The 12,145-nt window shown below is 40.7% G+C and overlaps 1 protein-coding gene across 2 annotated transcripts in view; it reads right to left on the reverse strand.

Annotated features, from left to right (window-relative positions):
• Positions 1–12,145, reverse strand: part of LOC102050576 (BEN domain-containing protein 5) — a 965,017-nt gene that overhangs the window by 156,031 nt on the left and 796,841 nt on the right. For both annotated transcript variants that reach the window (XM_055724205.1, XM_055724204.1), the window contains exon 9: positions 6,427–6,538. In XM_055724205.1, coding sequence (XP_055580180.1) covers positions 6,427–6,538 — 112 coding nt within the window. The remainder of the gene's footprint in view (positions 1–6,426; positions 6,539–12,145) is intronic.

The following is a 12,145-nucleotide window of genomic DNA, read 5'->3' on the forward strand; positions in this document are numbered from 1 at the left end:
CATCTTGGAGACCAACTGCGTTTTTCTTAATGTTGAGTTGTCTGGTGAAGAATGTAACACTGCCAAAGGCAGAGAGGATGGGAGGTCACTAAAGCAATGCTGCCATTATGGATAGTTGCAAGCTGTAAAATATCAGTTACAGGTTTCTAAGTCATCATCACATGACCTAGTTTTCCATGGAACCAAAATGCTTCCCTCAAAATATGGCACTGCCTTTGTAACCAGGAATACTAGAAAAACAAAGATACTGATTTCCATCACTGCCAAAGCTCAGGCTAATGAAGAAAGTTGGAGGTTGGATGTGCAGCCCATGGAGCACTCCCGCAATGCCACACATTGAACATGGCTCCTGCACAGTCAAAACTGCTACTATACTTGATAGTACACTCTAGATGCTGCTGCTGAAGGCTGAGAAAAGAATTGGCTTGAACAACAGCTTTGGCAGTAGACAGCCTAAACAGTGTCTGAAGACAACATTGGGCAGTCAGAGCAGCATGCAGGAGAGCAGCGACTAGGAGCCTTTGTCAAGCATTAACACCTGAATTATGCCTTTGAAAGAGATGTAGAGTGGCCTGGAGTGGTAAGAACACGTGTAATCTCCTGACAGGGATGAACAAAGCTCAGTACCAGAATGGAAGAAATAGAAGGTGAAAAGAAAGTCTGCGAGCACAGGGAAGGGCTGAGCCTGTACTCGTTGGCAATGATGATGGGAAAACCTAGAGAAACCACTTAGCTGAGTAATACAGTCAGCTCTAATGAGTTACGTATTTTCAGGGAGACAATGTTTCCCTTCAGCTGGCTACACTAACCTACTTCACACACCACTCAACATTCAACTCCCCCTGCTTTCTGGTACCGGGGTTTATCAGCAGAGAAAGCAACAAGCTGGAACTCAGAGATCAAATCAGGACTTCTCCCTAGGCCAGGCTACCTCTACCATCTTTCTGCAGTAGTGAAGGTGCATGATGTACTGAGGGGAGCCAGCCCTAGTGAAGGATATCCTTCTGCCTCTAAAGAAGGGTCTAGAGACAGGTGATAACACAGAACCAGAACAATGTATGTTCAAGATGTTTGGAAGAAAGTAGATACAGTCTCTTTATGGAAAGGAATGTAGTTACCTGCTGAAGAATCCAGAGTTACATTGACTTATTGGATGAATGTGAATTCATCTGTAGTCTTACTACTTGCACACCGAAGCCTACCTGGATCAAAAACAAGGCCTCCTCAGAGACAGAAAAATTGGAAACATATGCTTCTGTTTAAGTCTAAGCCTGCACATAGGATCTTAAAAAATCTTCTGAAAAACATAAAAGGTATCACTCAGCCTTAAATATCTCCCCCCTCATGCCTCCAGTATTATGTTTACTCATCCTTTCTTATTATTAATTCTGTTGTCAGCAGATACCCACAAAGCCCACAGGCAGTGTCTCTTTCCCTCCCTCACACCAGTCCACAGCAATAGCAGATTGTCACCCTCTATCAGTTAATTCATCAGCTCTTGTGGCAGATGTCTGTGTCGTGGATCTAAAGGTTCCAGCCCAGCAGATGACTCAAAATTCAGCACACTGGGGCTTCATTTCAGCTGTATGTTTTGCTTTGAATCAAGGAAAACTTTCATGCAGAATGTTATTAAAAGTATGCAAAGGCTGCAACATCAAGCACTCCAAAGTCAGGGATGGAAACAGAAAAGTTGCCTATGTAGAAATAATTTAAAACTTTGGTATATGTGTGCATGACAAAGGAGATTATAATTAATGAGCATGCCCCAAGTGAGTGTTTTTTTGTTTTCTTTTCTTTTTGTTCAGGTCTCCAGCTCATTCAGGGCACAATGTGAAGAATGCCTAACACAGGAATCATTTGCATGTAGGACTACAGCTTCAGTGACAACAGGAGGTGGAAAACAGGCAGAACAGAAGAAGGATGGATGCAAGAAGATGAAGTACAGTGCTCCAATGAGAGTGCCTGGGAGCACTGCATCCCATCTTTGCATTTTCATTGAAGGAGGGAAAATCATTTGAAAAAGATTCTTCCCAAGTGGTCAGTTGCTGCCTATTCCTTGTCTTCTAGGTTCTAAGAGCTCCAAACGATAGAAATATTCTATCCCAGTCTTCCTTGGAGAAGGAAGGGGTAGAAACGAGACACTGAATATATCAAGCTTTGGTAAATGACATGAAACACATCTGATCACAGGCATCTTAAACCATCTGTCTCAAATGAGCAGGTACTTCTGATCATAACTTTGACTGCCTGTTTCCTATCCATACAAGGATAACTTATTTGTCTCTCACAGGGGTCTCCCCCCTCCTCCCTGCCCCCAAATTAATTAACATTTCTGAAATGCTCCCAGGGTATAGCAATGAGGAAAATAATAAAAAAAAAAAACAAACCCCCAAAAAAACCCACGAGGAGATTAACGGTTCTAGCCTCAGAGAAGGATCTGAATAGCACACAGTAAATACAGGACAGGTCTGCACAATGAACGGTGAAGCTAAAAGAAAACACTGAATAGCTGCTTATTATGTGAAAGTTTTCCATTTGGAGAACTTAATGAGGCAGGGGTCTAGCTGAGAGAATAACACGAACCCCTATGATTAAAGACCGTATCACAATGTACATACTCAAGGGGACTGAGCTGACGCTGAACATGCTACCTAAGTTCACTCATTAAGTCTGTTTTAAAGAGTGCATTTCTTGTCAGGAAAGGTGCTGGATGGCCACATGAAACCTGTCCAACAACTAAGCAGTTATGCTGCTCTCTGTCTCTCAGGCTTCATGTTACCCCAGAGGTAAGGACTGTTTGATCTCTGTAGACCATCCATGTCCTGAGCTTGCCAGTGCTGAGCACTTACTCCCAGTCAAACATTAAAGCACCTGCTTAACCATAAGCACACAAGGAACATTGATGAATCAAATCAGATTGTTCACATGTTTAAATCTAGCTGCACTTATACGCTTTATTAGATTCCTTACCTAGGCTACAGACATTGGTTCTCCAAACAGCTCTCTCTGTGAAGAGTGTTGTCATGCCCAAGCAGAACTTCCCAGCCCCACAGTTCAACTGTTGGAATGGTTCATATGAACATCCTTTGACGTACTTTAGACAAAAGTCAGCTGAGTTGGTTTAAAAAATACATTCATGTTCTGAGCTAATTCCGTGAACATGCTCCAGCATAGATAGGGGAACCATTTACACATATCATCTGGTGGAGAGGTAGGGAGGCAGTGATGTCTGACATATGGAGGGAAAGGTACTTCAGAACAGAAACATCTTCAGCCAACAGCAGCTGATCTAAAAGAGCAAGTCTTTCACTTCAGTCTGATCTGCAAGACTGACACCACTAGAAACAGCTGAGAATATCCCCTCACTTCACACAGACCAACACAATGACAGTGACTTACCATCAAGAGTGATTGTTTCAAAAATCAGTGACATGGAGATCAAAAGCTTCCTATCGTTCTCCTATTTCTTGATCCATCTACTCCCTTCTAAAGATGATATAGTTGTAACAGAATTTGAAACGCTTTAAAAATAAAGCGAGTGCACTTTGTAAAACCCAGAACAGAGAACCACAGGTGCTTTGGTTTCTTTCTATACAGTAACTACAGTAAACACTTAGCTTTGGACCACTCAGTGCTGGAATCACTGTAGCTATGACACTGTCTGTACGCCTCAAACCACTTCACTTATTACTGCGTCAGTCATCTCCCCCCCGCTCCAGAATGAACGTTTTTCAAAGGATACAGCTTATCTTCCATACTGCAGCAGCAGAAGAAAAATCATCCTATACAGCAATATTTAAAATGTGGTTTTATGCTCTTATGGCAGCTAATTTTCCTTAAATGATTTAAGGGAATGAATACATCTAAAAGGCCTGCACTGAGCCATTCTGCAATGGCAACATGAAGCTGAACTACCTCTGCTTTAAACAATCCAATCTCTTGTGGACAGCTTCTCACAGCAGATCTTGTCTAGAATGGGGGGGATGAAGGTTGTTTTTTATTACGTTCTTTTGCAGGGAACTTTATTTTGCATTTTATTTCATTTCACATTCCCCAGTGTGGGGAGACTTCAAGTGAGGAGAAGGTGGCAGGACAGATGTGTTCATAATCCCTGATCTGTCGCAGTTTGACAAGAGCAACTGGTTCACCTATGCATGCAGCCAACCATCTATCATGTATTGCTCATCTAAAAGTTACACTCTACACCTGGAGAGTAGTTAAAATCTTTAGCAGCCTGAAGTGATTCAAAGCAGGTTTTTATTCTTGCACTCTGTCAGGAGGAGAGGGGTGTTTTTTTTTAGCTCAAGAACTTAACAAAAACAGTCACTGCTAAAGCAGGACAGCACACATACCATACCATCTCTCTGAGGCACCTCGGATGTTTTCCTCTTTTGTCCCAGCACTTTGGATATGGCCTGTTCACACAAATATTACTGGGATCAGGGAGACTAGGGATCTGGTATTGCCTGAAAAAAAACAATAATCCCATATACTGCATTGTACTGCTGAGGGTCTCTAAAACTGGCAGAAAGGCTGGTATTGGCTAGGGGATGATAAAACCAGACAAGAAGGCTTTTTTGTTGAGCAGCTAATTCAATGAGAAAGGGGACTCTGAAGAGTCACCTGAACTTTGCTGGTGGTTTAATTAAAAAAAAAAAAAAAGATGCCTAAATAGCATTTAAAAAATAATAATAATTAAATAACCTTGAAAATTAAATATTACACTTGTGTTTGAAAGGCTCCTTTTTCTTTCCTTCGTAAGGAAATGAACTGGAACTGGTTTGTCTCAGGTTGATCGCTGGGGAGGGCAGGGGGGGGTAGACACAGAGATAGAGGAAAAATAATTTCCATTTCAGACCAACATTTCAAACATTTCTTTTGATTTTTCACTTTAGACACCACAGAAAATAAATTCATTCTTTGCACATAGGGCAGCTGGAAACTACCAGAGTTTTCAAAGCTTCCCAGGAATGGGAAAAAGCTGAAAAGAATTTTTTACCCCTAATATTAGCTTTATATTACTGACAGTGACTTTTAATATGCCAGGATTTGTTGCTTTACTAGCCAGAAGCATTTCCCTACACCCAACCTTCTTCTTATGTTTAGGAACCTCTATCCTTGGAAAAACCCCTTTCTTCTCAAAGCAGCCTGCACGCTTTCCATCATCTAGAAGGCAAATTGTCTTGCTGTTTGGGGTAGGAAACAGAGGAAAGACCAGGGCTGGTTGTAAAGCTTCTTTCTGTACTTTTCATCATCATCAGTCTAATATAATAGGGCTGAGGAGCCTTGGTCACAGGCACACAGTGCTAGGTGCTGCACCAACAGGACAGAAAGAGAAATTTTTGTGCCAAACAATTAGCAGTCTAAGAAAATATTTTCCAAGCAACTGGATTCCACTTCATACATAAGGACCTCATCTGTTAACCTATCTTCCTTGTATCCAAACCCCCTTTTGCACAGGTATTACTACTAGCTGGAAGATAAAAAGTCCAATTAAGATGTATTGGGAGAAGCAGGAGTTAAATTAAAGGAGCTCTTATCCTATGCATGATGTAGCCACAGGTAAGAACCTCTTTCTTTATTAGCAAGGCAAACCAGGCTCTTTTTCACACTCAGAAAGATTAAAAGAAAAATCAGAAGCAAACTGAAATTTTAGGGAATTAAAGAGCCAAATGCCATCTCTGTAATGGGAAGTAAAAAGAAAGAACAAATACTAGAAATTCCATAGAGAAGAAATAATCATCTATAAAATGCTTCTTTTTTTTTTTTTTTGGCTGTGATTTTTTCCTACCCATCTCCATCTTTTTTCAGCAGTTTTTCTTAGGTGCCACGTTCAATAATCCTTCTGCACTTTGATGTCAAACATTCAATAGCTGTCTGCCTCCCTCCCACTCCTCCATATTCTCTGCAGTACATCTCCTCTGATTAGCTAAGATTTCACCTTCAAGAACACCTCTGCTTCTCTGAGTGGGCATAAGTGTGTGCATGTATGTTCATGTAATATTTGCAAATATTATCCTTCTCCTGCTCTATATGCTACACAGCAACCCCTGCCGGAGATCTGGATTCAGTAATTCAATGCCATTTAGGAATTCAGTTGGGGGGGGTCTGCTGTTTTGAATCTAGATCAGAACATCATGAAAACAGCTCGACTGAATTTAGGCCCTGCTTTCAGAATTATTCCATATTTAATCTGGACTAAACTTCATTTCACTTGCTTTCTCCACTCTGATGCTTCCTGTGACAGAAGATGCAAATATTCCCTGATCTCATGTGGCGGGGGTGGTGATTGCTTACTTGTCTCTTATTTTGGTTTACCACTGGATTAAGCTACATCATAGTTACCGGCATCTTGCACAAACCCAGAGTGGGAGAGAGTTGGTACCTCAGCAAGTAGCTGTTCTGGCATCACTTTTCCTCACTCACCGGATTGTTGTACATCTCAATGATGAGCTGTTTCACTCCATGCAGTGTGGGATGAGCCCAAGGAGATGGATTTGCCCAGTGCCGGTTTAAATCAAACCCCATCAGAGAGCACCTGCACACACACAAAAAACAAAAACACACACACACAAAGGACATATATGAGCTGCAGCCACTTCTGGCTTCAGCTGCAGCGTTAGGTCTGATGTATTTGAACAAGTTATTCTCATGGAAAAAACAAGGCAAGTGCTTCCCTGAGGATGAGGAAAGCCTGCAGCAATGGCCTTTTTTAGAAATAATGTGACCAGCAGAGCATCAACTGAAACATCTTGGGTCATTCAGCCTTCTTCCTCCTCACAACAGATACACTCACTGTATCCTTTGCCTTTTGCCAGCTTGGCACGCTGGCACTGGAAGAGCCTGCTTGGCCTTCAAGGGTCCCTTCTCTTCAATGTTTTAGCTGGGGGTCTATAGCTATGAGGATGATTCATAAACCACAACAACAGCCCTTTACTTTGCCCTCAGTTAGGCCTTGGCTCAGCAAAGCAGTTAAAAGCATTGAAATCAATGTCTGTTAAGTATGTGCTTAAGGGATTTAAAGCCTGAATGTAATTGTTCCACTAACCCAGCGCCTAAGTCTCTTCCCCTCCTGCAATTGCCTACACAAGTTAGCCAACCAAGACACCAAGTTAAAACGCTTATTTGCCATCACAGCTTGTGGGCATTGAAGCATGTATGCCACCTTGGCTTCTCCTTCCTGCCCTGACTCATATCTCTCTCAGTACATTATCTTAAGTTTGACTCTGCTGCTCCCAGTCCCATGGAATAATATCCCATTCTTTGTGAAGTCCCATTGAAACTCAATGGGCTGTTAGAGTGAACACTGAAGAAATTAAAAAGCTGTAAGTGCCACAAACAGGAGAGGGAAATTGCGTCCTTTGTTTACTGCAGAGGTCACTTAGGCAATCTGCGGCCACTGATACAAGCAGGGAGAGCAGTCTTTTCTGTCATCTCAAGCTGAGCTTGGGATCAGTGAACTTCGGGTAGGTCTTGCTCAGGAATTCTACGGAAGACCACACAAATAATAAAAACCCAGGCAGAGGTGTAACTTTCTCTATATTTAAAGCAAACAAACAAAAAAATCAACCTCACTGTTAAGCCTTAAAGCTTCTTGAGAAGAGAAGAGCTTTCATTGATCCCTGCTCTATTACAAGAATGTCTGTTCAGCCTTAATCTTTTAAACACACCTATGCAAACAATAGAGATTTACTCCAGTAGCGTTATCCTTCAACAAAAATTCTAAGAATCTGATGACCTAAAAACATAAGTTTAATTGGCAAAAAGAAAGGAAAACACCTCACTTCTCTAACAGCTGAAACAAGTAACTGCTTACATCAAACCCAAATAAAAACTAAGACAGAGGTGAAATGCTAAGAAAAGTGAGAGGATGAAAACAGAGGATTAAATTAATTTCCAAAAATGATGAATGAGTATTTTCCTAGGAATAAAAAACCCCAAAGTGAATGGGACATTCTTTTGTAAAAATTCTTATGGGAAGCTATGCAGGCAGGACCTGCTGTGCTCCTTGGCCTTAGACTACCCAACTATCAGGTTGTCTGGGAGTTCAAACACCCAACTGACAGCTCTGCAACTCCATCACTGCTTGACTTGGTGTACAGACAAGCCAGATGTCTCCCTGTGGTGGAGAAAGCCACTTCCTTGTCTTGGTGGTCACTTTTCTGCTTGTCTAGAGGACAGGTGTATTTTTTCTCTGGACATTCCAACAGCTATAATTCCAGACAACTCTGAAAGTTGTCTCCATCCCACCATAAAGCATAACATACTATATAAGATACACATAAACTCTTTCCACTCAGATCTACTAAAACCTATCTTCTTTTAAACACACAGACATTAATATAAAATCAGAAGCTGTTCCAGAGACATAGGTGGAATTACACTGGGATAAAACTAGTATAAAAGCAGAATCACAAGAATGAGGTTTTCATTTAACAAAAGCAGAAACTGTGGTGATGTGGTGATCATCATGAGCCTTACTACATTTTGGCACAGTTCCCAAGAAAACAGCATGCTCACTCTACAGGATCACTTTCTTAAGAGATCAGAACCTGAAATCATATTCCCCTATATGGCTAAAGTGTCCCATTTGCATTTTGTTTTAAGAACACTTAAAACTAATAACACTACAGGGAATAAATATATTCTGATTCCATTATATTTATCTCCAAAGCATGCTGAAGTGGCCAAGCTACAGAGGACCAAAAGCAAATTTTAAATTCAAGCATGATTGTCAATATTAAATTTGGGGTTTGGGACTTTTTAGATAACTTTTAAGCCACCCCTATGGGGAACATAAGTAAGCAATATCTAATTTCTGCAAGATACTAAGGCATTACAATTTGCAATATTTGAATTTGCCATGAACGTCTGGTTAGTGATGAATCTTACAGTTCATTTCAAGCAACAAGAACAGTTGAAAATAGTTGTCCTTACTTGAGAAGACTTGATAAACAGAAAGAAGCAATGCTTGACAAACAAGGGATTCATTTGGGAAGCTCCTCTGAGCTCTATTTAATAGGAACCCAAATTAATTTCCAAATATCATTTAGCTAGTCTTTGATGTGGTATATCACATCTTTATCAATGTAACAACAATTAATTAAATTTCTGGTGTAGGCATTACTACTTCTTTGCAGTCTGGGAACAGCGTAAAATTTTCTATCCCCCTCTATTTTTAAGTCTTCTTTTCCTTTCCTTTTTGCCTAAAGACAAATTTGTATCTACCACATTCTCTTTTTATTCATCTGTTGCAAACTTGTGGTCTCTCTAAGGAAACATCAAGTTGTGTTCCTTGGTACTTCAGATTTGATTATTGACTCTATTACATGTAGAACTGTCTCCCAAAGCTCACATATATCAGGACATGACCAAAACATACGGTAAGAATCTCCCACGTGCCTATTACAGAACCTGCATACATTATATTCTCTTGCTCCCAGCTGATGTGATCTCCCTTGCGACTAATACCTCCAATGCAAGAACTTGAACAGCATAACTTAAAAATTGCATCTTGCACTGCTTTTTAATTCCCCCTACCAGTCTTAAACCATCTCACTTCTAGTATACGTTGCTTGCTGCTTCCATTGCTTAACTGTTTACCTGCTGCTTCAAGCACTGGGTAGGCAAAGTAGAAATATAGGTATACTCTGGAAACAGCAACTCTACAATGGGAAACACCTGTGTTCCAGTATAATACAGGATCTTTCAATAGTTGAGACCAGCTCTCTTACTCAGACTGCAAGTGTTGTCATTGGCTTCAGTATAGTTCCTCATGTGACTATAAGTGTTCCCTAGATTTAGAAAGGGCTTCCAAACCTGTCCTATACAGATTAGGTCTATTTTGTGCAGTAAACAAACTAATGTGCTCAGTACAAAATTAACAGGGGAAAATCCCCATGAATTATATAAAAGTACTGTTTAAGGATGATCTTTGAAAGGGATTATGGAGGAGAGCAAAACAGCAGACATTACAGACTCCAGGAGGTGCAAAGGAAGACAAAAGCAGCTTCAAGATTAGTGAGGGTTGAAGCAGGTGAACATTTCCAGAGTAAGGACACTGGGGTATACGCCATTCCATGAGGTTTAAAGGCCGTGCCCATGAACGGTCTTATTAATGCGGCAGGTAATATTGGCACAGAGCCAGCTAAGAGTGATGTGCTGGCACAGACTTGTACAGTTCAGAAAAAAGTGTAATCAGAAGTAGGTGAGCTTTCTATAACAAGCAAAGTAGCAAACTTACTATTACATGATTATGGTCTTCATTCATACTGTGAAAACCTAACGTGTGTCACAGTCATTGCTGACACAAAAAAGGGCATGTATGTAATTTAAAATATTTAAGCTGTTAACAATTGTTTGAATTTTGGATTATGTTTGTTAGGGTTTGTTAGATATACAGATGACATACTATGTTTTTGCTTTGTGATAGAATGTACATTTAAATCAGGTTCTGTGATTATACTTGAGGAATTAGAATTTGCGCTTCACAAATGTTCTCCAGCCTTTTTCTAAAATTTCTGTTTTCTATAAGTAGATAAATTTATTACAGTGTTTATAAATTTACATAAACACAGTGCAAATTCAGTCAAAGCAAATGAGTTTCAAATTTGAAATGGAAACTGAAACATTTTGCAGTATTCATCCCTCCCTACTTGGGAAGCAGCCAGATCTCAAGAGGTTACCAGCTCAACTCAGTAAAACCAAAGATGTTCAAGACCAGCATTCAGCTTGCCGGGCAATTATCTGGACAGAACTTCTTTGGCTCTGGGGGCTTAACTCATCACTGGTTTTAAGTATGCAGCTGCTTTAATGAAAACATCCTTGTCCTTTTCTAGAACTGAGTAAGGTTTAGTACCAAGGCCTATGCTGGTTTATTTTTAGGGCTGCTTCCTGTTCTTTCAGGCTGTGCCTCTCCTTTCTGGAATCCCCAAGTTACAGAAACCTCCAGGAACTCTGCCTTCCTTTCGCTACAGTTCTCCCTCCCCTGTTCATTTTTCCTGCTATGTGAGTATAAGTCTCTCACTAACAGACCCATTTCCACAAGGTGAGATATGGAGAATAATGGAGGAAAGGAGTTAAAGAAATCCTTTTTCATGGCATGTGGTTTATTACAAAGAGAACTCTACACTCTTCCCTTCAGCTTTGTAAGGTTGCGTTGGTTCATTGGATCAGTACCAGGTGAATCTCCAGATAATGCCGCGCACAAAGCCAGGCAGTTCAAATCCACAAATGGCACTACCAACAGGGTTAGGATTTGAAATTGAAAACATAGTGGGGGGAGGAGGTGCACTCACTTTTTTTTTTTCCTCAAGGCTTATTGCAATAAGAGTGGAGACAGAGGGTAATTGGTCTCTATTGTTGCACTTCTTCGAAGCAAGAGTTATAGCAAGAAACTGCTGTGAGACTGCAGCCTGCAATATCATGCAGGAAGAGTAGGTGTGCAGTATGAGAGAGTGAATACAAGGGGAACACATGGAAGACTCGCTTCTTTTAATAAATATATCATTTTAAATCCGATATATTCATGACATTTTACAAATCAACTCTACACCTGCCATCGAAGTCAGAGTCTTCATTAGTGTGCATTTCACCATTTGGGTGCTTGGGGCTTGCGATTTATACATTTGCCTATTATTCATTAAAGAGGATTCATTCAAGCCCTCATGTTCTAAGGCAATTAGGTAGCAAGACATCCTAAGACTCCAGCTACAGAGAATCCCCCCTCCCATCTCTCTCTCCCCCTCCCCAGCGTTCTGCATTTTTAATTTAGAGCTCTGGAAACCTTCACAAAGGCTATTTAACGTAACCACTGCAGTGTGCTTCAGGCAGAACACAAGTGGCCATACCCAGCAAAACAGCATTAGCTCTCAGAGACCACATGGTGGAGTAGATGTTTACAGAATGAGCACTGCGTGGTGTACTGACATAATTTTAAATAGTACATGACGGTTAAAGATGCGTTTCTCCATTTTCTGTGTAAACAATGTTAAATAAGAATAAACACAAAGGGATATTTTCTCCTTCTGATGAATACATGCATTTCTTAGAGCTGGTAATAGGCATTACAGACACACGCACCAAGGAGAAGACGCATCCCCACCTGACACAGGCAGACTCCCTTCTCTGATCTTCAGGATATATC

The sequence above is a fragment of the Falco cherrug genome, chromosome 12, assembly GCF_023634085.1.
Source record: "Falco cherrug isolate bFalChe1 chromosome 12, bFalChe1.pri, whole genome shotgun sequence".
Lineage (NCBI taxonomy): Eukaryota > Metazoa > Chordata > Aves > Falconiformes > Falconidae > Falco > Falco cherrug.